General features: G+C 43.2%; 1 protein-coding gene across 2 annotated transcripts in view; it reads right to left on the reverse strand.

Annotated features, from left to right (window-relative positions):
- Positions 1–15,135: 15,135 nt before the first annotated feature.
- LOC144792477 (arylacetamide deacetylase-like) overlaps positions 15,136–18,334 on the reverse strand; it is a 503,713-nt gene continuing 500,514 nt past the window's right edge. For both annotated transcript variants that reach the window (XM_078667512.1, XM_078667513.1), the window contains exon 5: positions 15,136–16,780. In XM_078667512.1, coding sequence (XP_078523638.1) covers positions 16,172–16,780 — 609 coding nt within the window. In that variant the 3' untranslated portion in view covers positions 15,136–16,171. The remainder of the gene's footprint in view (positions 16,781–18,334) is intronic.

Below are 18,334 nucleotides of genomic sequence, written 5' to 3' on the forward strand. Positions count from 1 at the left end.
AGAAAATTTGCTCCTCCTTTCCTGTTTCGGAGTCCTAAAAAAGTCCGGAAAACAATGGATCTTCTCCCTATAGAGGCTAGGAAGACGTTGGTGCACGCCCTCATTACATCTCGCCTAGACTATGGCAATATCCTCTATCTGGGCGCTACTGCTAAATGCCTTGGGAGACTGCAGGTTGTGCAGAACGCAGCTGCGCGTCTGGTATTGGCGCAGCCTAGGAGGGCAGCCTCTAAAAGAGCCCTGGATACTCTGCATTGGCTACCAGTCAGGAATTGAGTGATGTTTAAAGCATTATCTATATGTCATCGCATCACCCAGGACATAGGCCCCTCGTATCTGAAGGACCTTGTCACCAGCTATGAGCCTGGAAGGTCCCTGAGATCTAGTGGGACTGGCCTTCTGATGGTGCCTAAGGTGAAGAAGGCCAGATTGGGAGGTAGATCCTTCCGGGTCTTGGCAGCTCTGAACTGGAACAAACTCCCTAGAAATCTCCTGATGGAGACTTCTGAAGTGAGGTTTAGGAAGGCGCTTAAAACCCACTTGTTTTGTGGCTAAGTTAGGTTGAGCGCCTTGGAACCGGGCCGTTGCCACTCTTTCTCACCACAGCGCAGGGACACGCCAAGATGGCGTAGCCATGCGCTTTATAAATTCCTTTATTATTATTATTATTATTAGGTGCTGTGCTGAAGCAAGGACAGGGTGACAAAGAAAAAACCATCAAGCTTATCTCTAGGCTGTTAGTAGGGCTGGAGTGTAGATACTCTGTGATAGAAAAAGAAGCCTTGTGCATCATTGGGCTATATGGAAATTGAAACCATGCTTGTGGGTTATACGTGTTGTGTTATAAATTTACCACAAACCCCTCAAGAAAGTTTTTGGGAAAAAATAGATGTATGCAATCTCCAGCAGAATTTGTAGGTGGGTCATATTGCTGCAAGAATCCAATGTCAAGGTTAAGTACATTCAGGGAGCTGGAAACAGAGTGGTGTATTACCTTTTGTGCTTGGTCATTAATTCCCAGGATTAAAAGGAAGAGGAGAAGATGTGGGATCTCAGTGACTACAATGTATGCAAAGTCACAAAGGCACCCATAAATGAAGAAGAGTGGAAGGTGTTTGCTAAAGTTGACGTTGGTCCACAAGAAATTATGAATTTAATTGAGAATAAGTGGAAGTTCAAACAAGGGGAGAACATGGAAGGTCTGAAGTATTGGAATATTAAAGATGTGTGGAGGGGCTCAAAGATCATTCCTCCAATGTGTATTAGAGAAAGTCTGGTTCAACTGGCACATCAGGATATCAAGGCATATGTAAGAACAAAGAATTAGGCCACATTTTTGGTGGCCTGGTCTTGACATTCAGGTGGAGAGAAAGATTTGAGAATGTCAAGAATGAATGTCAAGTGACAAAATATGCAAATTGAGAGTACAATCGATGGTGGTGTGGAACTATCCAGGGGAAGCATGGAAGGAAGTTGCGCTGGACATATTAGGGCCTGTGCAATGGGGAGCTGGTCAGAAATATGTAAGTAGGTAAGTAGTAGTTTATTTGCATAGACCATTGCAATACAAGCTTTTAAAATGTAAGTCTACATGTAAAAAACAATATATCAATTCAATTCAATTCATTATGTCTTTATTTCGAAGTAAAATTCATAAAAGACAACATACAATACATAAAAAATATAAAACTGCTGCAAACATGTCCCAAGGTATCTAAAAAAGTTGCGAGCATACTACATACGATTCATATCATAGCAGTTAATTTAAATAAGTGATCGATTTCTTGGTACGGATCAGCCACATCCAACCCAAAAATTTAGCCACACAAATCACAGAAAGCTCGGATCTGATATTACGAAGTTTCTGTAGGGCATCAAGATATCCCCCACAATCCAAACTTCTGCATAAAGGTTTCAGCCATTTGAGTCGAGGGGCACGGTATGCTGGGCAAGCAAAAAACATATGGCCAATACTTTCTACATAATCGGGACACCAAAAACATTTGTTACTTACATTCTTCGCCCACTTAGTAGTGAAAGAATTAGTGGGTAATGTACCTACACGAAACTGGTGATACAGTTTACGATCCAGGGTTTTACATATCAAGTCCCAATAGGGCTCGAGAAAAGGTGTCAACTTATGTCTTAAGAAAAGCCCCGTTAGATTTGTGTCTGAAGAATGGGTAACCAGGATAGATTTTTTCGAGGCCCAAAATAAATCTTTAAAATCTTGTTTTGAGGGGAAACGGGATTGCCCAGGTTTAATCCACAGCTCAGGAAGGCCCATTGTGTACAATACCTGTTTGACTTCCCTGAGCCAGGGGATTCTATGGGCACCCCACAATGATTTGACCTCATCCAACTCACAGGCGAAGAGGCTAAGCTCTGGAGTCGTCCAAAGGCGACGCCAAAGTGCCACTAATCGAAACTGTGCCATCTCATCTAAGGGTCTGCAACCTAGGTCTAAAAGCAGTGGTTTGGTGGGTGTGGATTGAGGAAGCCCTACCAGGTTCCGTAGAAACTTATTCTGGGCTGTGATCAAAACTGACAAATCCTTGTAGTCCCATATGTCAGCTCCATAGAGGGTTGCTGCATTGACCTTGGCTTCGTAAATTTTTAATGCTAGAGTGATACGTTTAGTCAAGGATTTCTTCTGTTCATGCAATAAACAACCCGTGAGGCGAACAAATTTAAGATTTAATACCTCCAACTGGGGTTTCCAACTAAGTTGGTAATCAAGAGTCACACCCAAATATGTCATCACCTTGACCTGTTCAATTAAAACTCCATTCAAACTAACTGAACTTTTGATTGGGGTTCTGTTGCTGAAGACCATAAATTTGGTTTTATCGACATTGATCTGCAAGTCATTTATCTTACAGAACTCTGCAAATCTGTTCAGGGCTGTCTGTAACCCGCTCCGTGTTTTAGAAAGGAGCAGGGTGTCGTCGGCAAAGATTAACATTGGATACTTTGACCTGCCCAGGGATGGTGCATCAGTCTGTGTTTGGTTAAAATATTTGACTACCTGGTTTATGAAAAGGAGAAACAGGGTGGGAGCCAACACGCAGCCCTGGCGCACCCCTCGTTGCACTGGGAAACTGTTGGTCACCTGACCCTGCTTACCCCACCTTACTCGGGCGAAATTACACTCATGCAATCTCATGACTAATTCCAAGAGTTCGACCGGAAAGCCCATACATCTTAGTGCTTCCCATAGTTTCACCCTTGGAACTAAGTCGAAAGCCGACTTGAGGTCTACGAAAGCAGCATAAATAACCCCTCCACCCAAGAAGACCACCTTCCAGTAGAGCATGGTGAGTCGGAACACCTGGTCTATAGTGCTAGTGCCCAATCTGAACCCTGCCTGCATAGGGGAAAGTATATTATTCTGTTCTATCCATTCCTGGATTCTTGCAAGGACCATTCTTGATACTATTTTTTGTAATGAATCGATCAAACTTATGGGGCGATAATTATTTGTCAATAATCGATCCCCTTTTTTATATATAGGTAGTATCTCTGCCCCTTTCCATGATTGTGGAATTCTTGCCCCTGCTGCAATGGCATTGGCCAAAAGGGTGATGTATGGGACCCATAAATCTAAGTTTAGTTTAAAAAGGTCCGCTGGGATAGCATCTAAACCCGGGGCTTTACCTGACTGGACAGATCCTAGGGCATGCACCGTATCTAAGGCAGAAAAAATGAGTGGGGCCCCGGGGTTTGGGGGTTGTGCCCCCAGTGCAGGCTTGATTACCAGTTCAGGCTCGGCACTCATATCTTTAAATTGGGCTGAGAAAAATTTCACCCAGTCCAGAGCAGAAACATGGTTAACCGGTGTTTGGGAATCAGGATCCCTGCCCCACCTAACAGTCTCCCAAAATTTCACTTGATTAGATGACTTGCACGCCATAAGTAGATCTGTCCAGTAGGAGTCATCCCAATCCCTCTTGGCTGTCCAAAGGACCTGTTTATAGAGCTGCCTAGCTTTCCTGATGTCGTGGGAGATCCTCGATTTAACAGCTGCTATTAGTTTACAGTGGGCTTCCCTGCAGCACTTGTTATACCATCTTTTGTGGGCCTTAACTGCCTTATTTTTTGATGGCTTGGTGAGGAGGCTTTTAAGATCCGTAAAACACTTCTCATGGAGATTAATAACTAAGGAGGCGGCCCCACCAAGGGGGGATAAAGCTGTCATCTTACCCCTTGTATCTAAAACCAACTCCTCTATTTCACGAGTAAGCTCTGGGTCAGCTATCACCCTAGGCCATTTAACCCGTCTTCTGTTATCACACAATATTGTATCGGACGTTAGGCAGGTTGTTGCCAATTGGCCGTCAACCAGTCCGGGAACCCTCAGACCCAAGGACAGGGGGTTGTGGTCACTCTCTGGCCTAAGCACTACCTCCATATCCAATACGTGTGACCAAAATTCTACATTGACCAGTATATAGTCAATGCGACTCGCGCTGGTCCCATTGTCAAAGGTTGGTTTTCTGAATTTATCCGACAGAGTGCGACCATTCCCTGCCCGAAGCCCCCACTCCAGACAGAATCCCAACCAATGTAGGGCCGCCTCCGTACCCCTGACGCCATTGCTTATGGTTAGCGGAGGGATATCCCAAGCAGTGACCTCATCAATTCCCACATCTTCAGCCAGACTAAGGATGGGTTCATAAGAGCAGTTCAGGTCACCTGCTACTAAAATAAAATGGTCACCACTGTGCTTCTTCAGAAGGCTGTCTAGATCATTCAGGACTGGTTGCTTCCGGCCACCCTGACAGCCACGGGCGTAGATGTTAATTAAGAGAATGTCCTTGCTGTTATCCTTTCTAAGACTGATACATAGAAGGTCGGCATACTCTACCAAGATTTCCTTAACTCGGAATCCCAGGGTGTTTCTGATCCACACCGTAAGGCCTCCAGAGGCCCTACCCTTAGGGCCCTGAATGGCGGGTTTGTAATAATTCAGATAGCCTGCTCTAAATAGGGGAACAGTTGCCCAGGTTTCCTGTAAAACGACGATGTCATATGTGTCGATAAAATCGACCCAATCGTCGTTATCCAGGCGACCCCTTAGTCCTGCAATATTCCAGGAAGCCACCCTGATAGTTCCCACTAGACTACTAGATAGGATAGTCTCCGAAAAGCCCAGATCGTCCGCCCTGATCTCAGTTGGAATGGTAACATGACCAGGGACTGGGCTAGGGCCTTCGGAGAGAGATGGAATACCCATACAAGCTACTGGGGGGGTGCGGTCACCTGAAGGGGATTAGGTTCCGAGATATGCACTGAGGCGTCAATCCCCCCCAGTCAATCAACCTCATCCAAACAACCGAACATATTGGAAGTAGGAGCCCCTTCCCACCAGGTTTTTTGGCCTTGCCAGCCATCCCGTCGTCCTTTCCGTCTGGAATTTTGGACTGATGACCAGGTCCCCTCTATCTCAACTTTCTGCCGTGGAGGGTAGAAAAATGTGAGGGGTCTGACAACAATTGATAAATTATCTTCTCGTGAGTCCCATGAACAAAGATGCTGAGCTGTGTGGGGATCCGCAAAGGACACTACTATGCAATCAACAGCAATGGACTTACGTGAGGGACCTACCCAAGGTACTCTGCGTACCATTAGTATCCAGCTTCTTAGGTGGTTTGGAATCTGTCTATTTGCGTTAAGCCAGTGAATGACCTTGTTTTTTAACGACCAATGGTTCTCCTGAATTTGTGGGTCCAGGGCAGGCACGCCAGCTAACACGGTAACATATGGGCTGGCTTGTGGTGGCAAATCAATAAAACCCCCACGAAAATTCGGTTGACTGGGTTGCTGGGGAAGTATACAAATGGTTGCTGGCTGAGTAGGCTGGTGTGGAACTGCATAAGGCCCCTGTTTAGATGGTGCTATGCTTTGAGGGGGACGGGTGGTTGGGGCTATACTTTGAGGGGGACGGGTGGTTGGGGCTATAGTACTAAGGATTGTGGCAGTGGGGTTGCAAGCTTTTGTTTGAGGTTTAGGTATGGGTTTGGGTTTTGGGGGGGCAAGGCCGGAGGTTCTAACACCGGAGCCTGAGAGATACAATCATCACCCTGGGATAACTTAGCTTCCATATTTTTTAGACTAAGACTAGCCAAAGTAACTATAGTCTTGTCCATTTCTAATAAGCTATTTTCAATACAAGAAAGTCAGAGTTCCAGGGGAGTTAAAAGCTTTTTCAAGGTAACCCAAACGATTTTAAGAAACTCTTCGTCACCCCCCGATCATTCCCTGGCTCGCTCAACCTACCCTCAGTTGACCTCTCGTCAATGTTAGCTAGAGAAGCCCCCATTGTTGGATCTAACACAGCACTAGATGAACCAGACCCAACTTCCTCTCCCAGTGAGCAATTATTATCTTTTGGAACCTCATTATCTACCCCATGTGTCACCAGGGGTCGTCGACTATTAAAAAATTGGGACCTCGCAATTTTGGCCTTTTTTACGTACATAGGAAGATCTGGCAAGACATTTCCTTTTGTGGGTGGCATCTTTTTTTTGGATGCTAGCTGCCTGTTTAGACAGCTCAGTTTTACTGGTAAAGCCTATGCCTGACCCGGGAACATATGATGCAGACACCTCAGTACACTTTAGAGGTGTAGGTGATGGAATGAGAGAAGGCTCAGGTGAAAATGTGATTGGGACATGATGGATATCCGCCTGTATTAACAATGGTCGGGGGCCAGATATGCACTCCGGGGTTAAAGCTGAGGCAATTTTCCCTAAAGATGATTTTTTGGAGGACGCTAGGTTCAGGGAAAGCCTTCGAGCAGCTTCTAATTCCAAGGATACTCTATGTTGCATTTTACTGATTTCTGCATCAATGGCCAAATTTGTCTTGGTGAGGAAATCATCTAGAGTCCCATTGGGCTTATTCACCCCCTTAGCAGTTTTGCTACGACTGCCCCGTGTGCACATAATTGATACAAAGGATAAACAAAATAACGGGGATAAAATATGGCAACAAGGAAACAAGGGGGGTGGGCCAGGCCAGGCCTCTCAGACCTCGAACGGCCTCAAACGGCCCGCTCTTAGCCCGGTCTTCGCCCCGCGCTGCGGGAGGATGAGTCCTTGATGTAATGAGCGTTATGGGCAGTGGGCGGGCCAACAGGGAGAGCGGACCGGAAGCTGACACTCGGTCACGCAGGGACTCCTGGGTAATGGAGTCCCTGCTACGCTCGCAGCCCCGCTTCAGCCCTCAGCCCGGTTGCTACACTCCTCAGCTCCCCGCAAGGTCCAGTGTCCAGCCCCACTCACAGCCGGCGATGCGGCACCCGCGGAGCGGGTGCGGCGAGGTCCGTGGGCAGGTCCAGCAAACAGCACAGAAAGTCGCTAAAAGCCTCCAGGTAATGGCTCCTGCCGATAGTATGCAAAGGCGTCCCACAGTGACAGGGGAGACACGAGTTTTAAAAAGCCTCCTAGTGGGCGGAGGGCGGGCCAACAGGGAGAGCGGACTGGAAGCTGACACTCGGTCACGCAGGGACTCCTGGGTAATGGAGTCCCTGCTACGCTCGCAGCCCCGCTTCAGCCCTCAGCCCGGTTGCTACACTCCTCAGCTCCCCGCAAGGTCCAGTTTCCAGCCCCACTCACAGCCGGCGATGCGGCACCCGTGGAGCGGGTGCGGCGAGGTCCGTGGGCAGGTCCAGCAAACAGCACAGAAAGTCGCTAAAAGCCTCCAGGTAATGGCTCCTGCCGATAGTATGCAAAGGCGTCCCTATATCACTACAACCTTTAAATTCCATTTATATACAAACAAACAATTTATCACCACACACAATTTGTCCTTTCCAGTTAAATCATAAGATCCCGGTTTTTAAATGACCGAGAATGGATATAAGTTCTGTCATAAAATGATTTAAAAGACAATTAAGAATCAAGTCCTGGAAGTTTCTTTTCCTATACCATCATGAACTTCACAAAACTACAGTTCAACTGAGGATCGTGGAGTATGAGAATTATCTAAAAGACAAATACGAAACCAGTCTTTAAAAAAAAAAATCCACTACCATCATGAACTTCTCAAAACTTCAGTTCAGCTGAGAGTCGTGGGCTGCAAAGAATATCTCAATGACAGTAAAGAGTCAAGTCTTGGCATCTTCTTTTCCACTGCCTTCATCAAACTCACAAGACTACAATTCAGCTGAGGATCATGGGGTGCGAAGCAGGCAAGAACTGCCTGTCTTCGTGTGTGAATTCCACGTCGGTTAAAATGGTATTTTAGCAGATTCTTTCGTTCTTCCACCAATTTGTCATAGGAACACAGCAAATGCTGCATGTCCTCAGGCACCGTACCACATAAGCGACAGAGGGAGCCCGCCTTATCCTTTAACTAGTGCAGAAGGTGCCAAATACAGGGTAACAGACCAAGCCTGTACTTTAAAAAGTTCATTTTAACTATTTTTGAGTAGCCCAAATCAAGGTAGCTCTGCGGTGCCTGTGTGGAATACGTGTTTAGGGTCATCCAGCCGTGTGATTGTTTTGCAAGTGATGCCTTGTCTTCAACCCATGAAAGATGTTTAACTGTTTTCCTGACCAATCTTTTAAGTGTAATGTGGCTTGTGAGAGTGTCCTAAAGCTGATGTAAGCCAAGATTCTACAGGCTCCTTTTAAGGTACTTTGTGGCTGGTGAGGATGGGTGTTGTGCTACTTCCTTCCATAAATAGTCATTTAAGGTTCCTTGTTTGGTTTTGCGCGTTTTGTCCCAAACAGTTATGTATGCCCCCTGTCTTACCAGGAGCTGTTTCAGGAAACCAAACTCAAGCCTAATTTGAGCCGGACTAGGCAAACTAAAAATAATCCTATACGCTGCTGCAACTGTGTTGTCCAGAATCTTGGCATCTCTCGGTACTTTGCTCCCGTAAGTTATTGTTGGCAACAGTTTAGCTTGTATCACTTGTGTCAGAGCCAGGAGAGATGGGCCGGTAAGTTTACTGTTTAATGCTTTTAGAGCAATTGCTGTGGCAACGCCTTTGCCGCTGATGCTCATTTTTTTAACAGTAAGCTGGCCACTGTTATCAATTTTTACACCTAGATACTTATATACTGTTGTATCCTCAATACGAGCATTATTCCAAAACCAGGTGAGTGACTTGTTCTTTTCTTACTGATTGCCATGGTTTGTGTTTTCTCCAAGTTTATTGTCAATTCATTTATGTCCGAGTATCACTGTGTTGCATTCACAAGAAGTTGTAGCCCAACTTTGTATGGCTGATTAGGACTATGTTGTCCACATAGAGAAGACACAGTAATAATAACCCTCCTAATTTTGGAGCATGGGAATTACAACTATTGAGAATCAGGAATAGGTCCCCTAAAAACAAATTGAACAGTGTGGGAGCTAAAACACAACCCTGTTTAAGACCCTTACTGGTTGCTATTTGTCTTGACAGGAGTGTACCATCATCCAACTTTATCTGGATCGATGTCTCTGTGTGCAGGTTGATCAGCAGGTCTAACAGTGGTCTTGGTATCCCCCATCCCTTTAATTTGGACCCCAAGATGTTCTGGTCGAATGCAGCCTTATAGTCTATAAAACAAAGGTGAATCAGCATTTTAGTTGTTTTCGCCTTGTCTATTAGCATGCCCATTGTTAAGATGTTGGAGGTGGTGCCCACCGATTTGGCGAACCCGGTCTAGTTTACAGGAATTAAGGATTTCTCTGTGGCCCATTCCTGCAGTTCTTCTAAAAGTACTCCTGCAAATTATTTTGCCTGGTTATCCATAAGGGCAACTAGACGATAATTTTGAGGAAGAGACTTGTCCACAGATTTAAAAATGGGAGAGATGATTGAGCCCTTCCAAGAGCTGGGCAATATATAAAAGTGCCTTATTTCCAAGAAAAATGGCTCGAGCGCTACTGCCCATTCTTTTTCCTCTTGTTTATAAAGGATGGGCGGAATTCCATTCGGGCCTGGTCCCCCCTCTTTTCTACCCTTTTGATTTGGCGCCTGATAATTACTTGTAAACTTGACTCTCCTTCATTTGTGGTTGGTGCCGGGCCTTCTGGATTACCTGTGTCCCTATGCAATGTCAATAATTTTATGTTGACAGAATTTTCATTCACATTAACAGTTTCTGTCTCCAAATAAGAGTCTTTATCCTGATTAAAATGACTTCTAAGGTGGCATGCCCAGACTTCTTCGGTGATATAAGAAAAAACACCCTCATGCATAGGTCTTAAAAATTGGTTCATGGTTCTCCAGAACCTTGCACCATCACTCTGTTTGGAATCCACATGTAGTTTTGCCCATATATTTTCCTCCACAGATCTGTTGGCTTCCCATTTTGTTTTTTTCAGCAATACCTTTGATTTCCGTAACTGGTTATGTTTTACAATATCCATAGGATTGTGCCGTATTTGTCTCATCGTATGATAGATTGATTTTTTTAGACATTTGATCTTCTCTTTATGCATGTCATGTAAAATTGTTCATGCTGCTGCAACCCAATTGCACCTGTTGCTTGGGTCTTGTAGAGTAGGTTGCGATATTTGAAGTGAAATGCTCCCATTTCTCAATCTCACTACAGCCAGTTCTCGAGTGGAAAAGCTGTCTAGTCTTTTCTAGTGTGCTTCCCTCGGTTGCTACTGAGTATTTGATCCTTTTATACTTAATTGTGTGGACTGACTCTTTGGGCACCGTGGATAACTCGAAATTAGGCTTGATGTTATTAAGAACAGTTTCTTGGGGGCAATGATCACTGTCTGCTTTTTCCCCTATATGAAATGAAACCATGTGTTGAAATAAGGATAAGGAGATACAAGTATAGTCCAGGGTTGTATTGATTCTAGTTGAATGAAATGTAGTAGCTGGGGGGTTGTCTCCAGTAAATCTTCCATTAAATGCTCTAATGTTAAAAAGTTCGAGATCCTGTAATATCTGCTTATCCAGTTTAGTCTGTTTCAATATTTGCGATTTCCCTTGAAGTGGTATGTCCCAGGCTGAATTTTGAGTTAGGTTCTTGTCATCTGACAAGATTCCCATAAGATTGAGATTAAAATCCACGGTGATGATAAGATCTGTTGATGGTAATTCACGTATGCAATGCTCCAAGAACTTACATAGTTCTTTAACTGCCTTTGATTTCCTTTTTGGATAGACATAGGCGTTGATCAAGGTGAGATTAGTTCCCCCCTGTACCTATTTCTGATTGTGAGATGTAAAGGTTGACTGCTATTGAATCAGAGAAAGTTGGTCCAACTTCTTTGACCACATGGGCACTTGTGGCTGAAACATAGGTTGCTAAACCACCTTGAAGGTGGCTGTATTTCTCCCTCAAAGTTGCACCAGTACACAAAATGCAGGAATACTTGAAGGTGGGGGGGGTCTGCTTGACATGTTTCTTGCAGTGCCAAAATGTCAAACGACCTTATATAGCTCATCAGGATCGTCATTTTGGATGCCAGACCATTGACATTCCATGAGCATATGGTCAAAAATATGTATATCTCAAGGTATAGAAACAAGTATGTATTTATTTTCTTAAAAGATCTGTTTGTGAGGGAAGAGATTTCAGAATGCATCCTTACAGACAAAGAGGTGCAAATGATATCCAATAAAATGGAAGAATTTATAACTAGTAAGGGGATAAAGAGTAAAACGTGCTCTCTTTATCATCCTGAATCAAATGGCATTGTGGAAATGTTTAACAGGGTTTAAAGGAATCTATTTAATGGCTAAGCTACAAGGAAAGGGTGGGAAGAAATTAATACAGGAGAGGGTGGGGATGCATCGACTGAAGCCACATTTATTCACAGGCAAAGTGCCTTTTGAGTTATTCAGAGGCATGAAGCCAAATTCCCTTTATCCATCCTGGACGAATAATGAAGATACAGGTGTCAGATTATAAAATGATACATGAAAAAGGAAACAAAAAGAGAGGGTGGAAAGAAGGAAGGAACTTTTAGATTTAAAACACTCGGTGGGTTCAACCTCATTAAGAACAGGTGATCTTGTGGGAATTAAAAAACCTCACCTGGGTGATAAGTTGAATTTTTCTAATCCCCTTAGAGTGGTTAAATTGTTTCAAAATGCAGTGAAATTGAAGGATAATCGATTAGGGTATTTAGGCAGGATTATAGTATTACAATGAGGTTTAAGGGAAGAAGGGAGTTCTCGGAAGAGGGTGCCTGAAAGTGTGCAAGAGGAAAAACTCAGAGAAGTTAAGAAGTGTAGGAAAAGTGAAAGTCCAAGAGAGAAACCTAGTTTCATGAGTGATTATGTATGATGTACAGTAATTGTTTTTGTAGTGGTTTCATTTAAGTGATTTATATGTTAATTGTATTTTTTTTGTTGGTGATTGGGGAGATGTGCTGTATAGTTTGAAGTATGTTAAACTATGATGGTATTCTCTATGTTGTCATGGAGGGCTTTGTTGTAGAGATCTAGAATGTGCATCTGCTGAAAGGAGCAGTTAGAAGGTGGCCTCTGAGGTGGATGGGGTGTTTCTCTATGCTGAATTACATCTAAAAATAAATAAAGCAATTTGGTTGCACAATAATGCATATGGATTACCTTTTCACAACCAGTCTCTCTATAATTAGATTAAAATCACATTAAAATATTGATATTTTCAATTGCACAGGTTACTTTGGAGCTGCCCATAAAAATAAAAGCATCTATATTTTATACGAAAAGATGCTGTCATCACCCAATGATAATTTACATATTTCAGAAAGTAAACTAAAGCTATTTTAGCTGCTGAACTACCCATACAAATATCAATTCCTGCAACTGGCAACACTCAGAGGATACTTTGATTAGCTATTTTATCATTATAGCAGGAGTCATAAAAATGAAGATCATTCTCACAGCACTCTTGCTTGTTGACTTAAACAGAAAACATGGGGCCAGATTGAAAAAAAACGTTTTAAGCAGGGCAATGCAGCAAGCCACTTTGCTGCACTGGTGAAATGTATGTTTTGTTCTAGACAAGACGACAAAAAGAGGGAGCTGTCAGCTTGCACACAAACCATCCACTCCTCCCCTCTTTACATTCTTTGCACAAGACAATGTAACAAATCTCCCTACCTCAAAAGAAAAAGAAAATATTAAATAAAAATCATATATATACAAATTATACGTACACATTCTCCTAAACAAGGATTGTGATATTTTTAAATAACACTTTACTAGAGAATCACGCCAATATAATACAATAGTTTATCAAGTAAACAACATACCAAATCAATTAAAGAACACAAAATAATGTTTCTCTTTTCTTCAAATAAAATCATCAATCCATTAGGAAATCACTGAACAGTTTGGGAGTATGGTGAATCCTTCCTCCACTTACACCCACATATTCGGAGGCACCGCATCCATGAGACTCATTGTCATCACTTCTTTCACCTCATTCCAACAAACAATCTGCCATCTCCCACACTTTCTTGCTGTCCCACACATTTCCATCACTCAACAACATAGTGTAATGACCCTCCTGACTTGAAGAGATTTGAAAAATCTCGAGAGCTCTTTACTTTCTCTCCATCCCTTCCTTACATGCACCCAATCACCCATTATAAATCTTTCCATTATAGCAGAACGTGAGTCTCAGGACTCAACTTTGCTCCATTTCTTCATTTTCACATCCTTTAACATCGCCCTGGCTTTTCTCCCACCCATGACATTGAATGGTACCTTGCCAGTGAAACTATTGGGCTTGGTGCAATACGTCCACCCCAATTTTCTCATTGCATCGCTCCACTGTCTTCTCTAAAACAAAGCGAACTGTATGCCTTTCTTAGGAGTTCTATTCCTCCTCTCAACAAGGCCATTACTCTAGCGGTAATAAACAGACAATCTTATGAGCTGCACCCCCCATTCAAAATTAAAAAAAACTTTTATGGCCTGAGACACAAATAGTACTCCATTTTCTGTCACTATAGTTTCCAGAAACCCTCTCTTTTCTATAGATCTTCCAAAAACGTTATCACATCCCGTGTTGGCTCCTGATCCACACACTTAACCTCAGTCCACCTTGAGTGATATTCTACAACCACCATAGAATCCTTTGGATGAGAACCCAACACATTATATGGCCCAGAAATGTGTAGATCAATGTTCTTCCACAGAGAGTCCATTTTCTCAACTTCACTGCTCTCTGCAATTTATCACACCACGCACATGACAAACAATCTCTCACTGTGCTCTCCACATCCTTGTCTAAACCTGACCATCAATGTTATATCCTCGCTCTATGCTTGGGTGCCATTTGGTTCCTTTTCTGCTGCCAGCTCCTTAGTAGGACTCAATCTTCTAATCCCATCCTCGTCATCAGTGAAAGAATGAATGCCCGCAATTCAAGGTAGGAAACCTTAATTTTATTTGAGATTGTGAGCCCACTCAAAGTTTAAAACCAAATAGCAATTAAAGATGTGCCAACATGTTTCATTTACTATCCATTGTTGTGGCAATTTCACCAGGGCCCGATGCCGCAAATCACCTCACTGGACTCCTACTTTATTAAGCAGAGTGACACGTGGTAGCCAAGGGCAGTCATACCAGCTCCACACCGTGTCTGGGGTATTGCCTTCAAACATAAGTCCGGCACCAGCGTTTGCCGTTAGTGTGCCACGTCTACCCGATCTGTAGACTTCTTCTCATTCCGGTGTTTACATACACCATTTTATGCATGTGTTTGTTGGAGAGAGTGGACTGATAAACACATGTGTATAAATATACAATTGTCTTGGGCATTTGGAGACTGGAAAAGACTGGTAACTGAATATAGCCGGCAAGTGGGTTGAGGCTGTAACCCCCTGCCTCCAGTTTGTCAAAAGAAAACTTGTTTGTGCCATGTTTCTCTCAAATCTGGGAATGCGCCAAAGTCCATGGGTGGATGCGTGGGAACACCCACTTCCACACATGGAATGTCTTCATCGGGCAGAGTAACAAAGAGCAGCGACTTGTGTTGCCTTGCTTTACTCTAGTTTTATCAAGGTTGCCTTTTGTGTGGCTTGATAAATCTCACTTAGGTTTGGTGCCACCCTTGTGCCCCCTTGCGTGGCGCAAAGGTGACACAAAACCTTGATAAATCTGGCCCATGGTGTTTGTTTCACATAAAATACTGATAAAACGTAATCAAATGAGCAGTAGTTGTAATGCTGTTTGTTTTGTTTGAAGTTCTTTTTAATTAAAAATTTAGAAATCAGCGTAAATGCAGAATACAGTAATTGATGATCATTGATAACTCATTGTAAATTTACTGAAATCAAATATTTTTCTGAAGACCGTCTTAAATGAGAATGTTGTGTTACTGATATTTTACATAACCAAGATGGTAAATCATACACGTTTTTACTTTTTATTAAGCATGTTATAGTAATTGAAATGCTTCTTCTTTTGTGTATATGCCTGTACCTCATAAGCGATCATAAAATACTAGTTTATTACCCTATATGCTAAGAACTGGCAAGAGCAGCTGAATTCATTCAATGTTGCAAATGCTCAGCATGAAAGTGGTAAACATTTAGGAGTTTAACTTTTAAAATCTTCTTCCTGCTGACCCGTAAGCAATTCCAGAAATGTCTGTGTGATTTGAGGGAATACCACATTAAGGGGCAGATTTACTAAAGTTTTGCACAAGGATTGTGTTACTTTTATGGCGCAGCCCCAATAAAAAAATCTTTTTTTGCATTGCGCTGCATTGCATAACTTTGTGTCAGGGACGCTTTCCATGGGTGGGGCATGGGTGTTCCCAAGCATTCACCCGTAGATTTTGGTACATTCCCCAGTGAGGCGTAACGAGGAGAAATTTCTTTACTTCAGCTCATTATTTCCTTTTTCTATGCAGCAAACATGGAAAGAGGAAAATGCCTCAAAGTATTGTTTTTGTGCAGGAATGTGTCCTTTGCTTCGCAAAAACAACCCTGCCTGTATCGCAGGCACACTTGCAAGATGGTGCAAGGGTGCTTGCATTACTGGAAGGATTGTTTATGTGCAGGGGGTGTCAGGGTGCCTGCGTTGGCGCACGCCATCCTCAAACGCACCACCGCAGAGAGCTAAAGAGCCTCATATCTTAGTAGACATGGCGGTTTTCAGCTGTCTCACAGTCACCTACCTTGCTGTCTTGCGCGCATTTTAATAAATCCGCCCATTCATTTCAGAGACAGACAATAAAAGTTTGCTAATTCAGCTCAACCTTCACAAGTTCTCATTGAGCCACTCAATATATTTGTTTGCCATTCTCTGGCCCACAGACAGGTCTGTTGGCCAAACTGTGAAGAGTAGCACACCATGAAACGCATCATCAAAATTGTCATGTATGACGCGCACTCCGGCTTTCTTAAGTCTCACAGCGTACATGAAACCATCATCTCGTAAGACATCATGCATACATGTTAACATATAAGTTAAAGGTAAGTTCTTCAATTTAGCATCATCGGCCAAAAGTGGTGCGGCTCGTGGGTCTATTATTCCTGGATATTTTTTTATGAACTCCGATGATCCATGTTGGGGGCTGTGATAAACATGGCTCTTCTTGAGTTCCTTGGGCAGCAAATTGCTCCAATTTGTCAACTTAATCAAATGGTTAAAATCGGAAGCGATGTGTGAGTTCGAGTCCATGGCTTCCCTTAAAGTTGTGTCTGATGTAAAGTAATCACTCCAGAATCTGACCATAAGCTGCTTCTTAAGGACAGGCATGTATGCGTTCTCTCGATATGAAGGCGTGTCCAAGTCAAGGGTCTGCATTGCTGGATAAATCAAGGCCTGAATCTTCAATCGAACAGTAACTTCCGGGTCATCCTGCAGCTGAAAACAACAGAATGATTTGGCAATGAATTTAAAGTTGTTGGCACACATCTGCAAGTCGACGCCTGATAAGCAACAGTTTAGATGGGTTTATCATTATGAGACCATTTACTATGGAGACACAGAGGCAGGCACATTTTAGAAATTCTGCATTGGTGCCAAGAAACAGGGCGGATCATTTTTCACCATTTATCCTGCTTCTGTCACAGGTATTCTGGCAGATCTTGATTTAGCCCATGCAGAAAGAGTGTGGCAACATGGGCATAAAACAGAAGATCCAGAGCCCACATGTCACGCAGATATTGGCTACACAAAATCACTTAGATTGAGTTTCAGGAAATTTAACACTAACATTTCCACCTTAAATAGACTTACAAAACTCGAACAAGCACACAGAACTCTTTTTGCTACTTACAATTGCACAATTGGAAAACGTTTCTCTCGAATTTACAACAGCTATCTACATTTAAAAGTACTGAAAACACATGTTCTGTTTTATTATATAAACTCATCGACAATGGGATCATTATTTAAACGTAACTTGCAAAATAAAAGATGCATTACTCAGATACTACTTTATGTTTCGTGACACAGATGCAAGAGAAGAAATCATTTTAATCGCAAATTGCTGTAAGTCTGGCAGGAGAGGGTTGTTTAAATTAATGTAACATCAGCAAGGTATTTTAAAATGCGTTTCGAAATCAAATTGGAAAAGGAGGCCTCAGAGCCAGCTGGCCGCCTCGAGCTGAAGTTCAGCGACTACCCATGGAGAATGAGACGAGTGTGCCCCTAACACGGACCTCCCTAGGCCAATACAAAACTAAGGGGCATATTTACAAGGGCCTTATCTCAGTTTATTTGGCTTAAAAAGTAAAAAAAAGCGGAGCTAAAACTATCACCCTATTTACAAGAGGGTGCTACATGCATAATCGCATGTTAGCATCCTTTTTCCAAATGCCTCCCTTTGCGTCTCTAATGAGATGCAAAGTGGGCTGTCACTGGGCGTACCCCGGATGGACAACCTTGCAAATACGCTGATGTTCACATCGCAATATTTACAAGGCTGCCCCAGCATTTTAGCACATGTTAGTTTTTGGAGAAAACACCTGTTTTCTCTAAAAACTAACGCCTGCTAAAATGCAGACTTACCTATCCCTAACATTGGGGTGGATTATGCTGATACGACCCTGTGCGTCCGTCGTATCAGCAAGGTTATCGCCATTTTGCAGGGAACATCGCTGGAAAACCAGCGATGTTCCCTACAAAACGGTGATAAACTCGCTATCTCTGGAATATGTATCGCCCTGGAGTAACGCGTTGTTAATAATGCACTACCAGGGTAATAAATTCCAGAGATAGCCTGCGATAATAAAATTATCGCCAAGCACGGCCAGCGATAATTAACGCTGGCTGTTGATAATATGCCCCTAAGGCCTGCAGGTGTCAACAGGCTGGGGGAAGGGGAGCAGAGGGGGGAAGGGAGTAATTGTAACTGACATCACCACCCTAAAAATCTAGCAAAGAGCAACCCCGACCCTTCCACATCAAGTCCTA

The sequence above is a fragment of the Lissotriton helveticus genome, chromosome 11 (assembly GCF_964261635.1).
Source record: "Lissotriton helveticus chromosome 11, aLisHel1.1, whole genome shotgun sequence".
Taxonomy (NCBI): domain Eukaryota; kingdom Metazoa; phylum Chordata; class Amphibia; order Caudata; family Salamandridae; genus Lissotriton; species Lissotriton helveticus.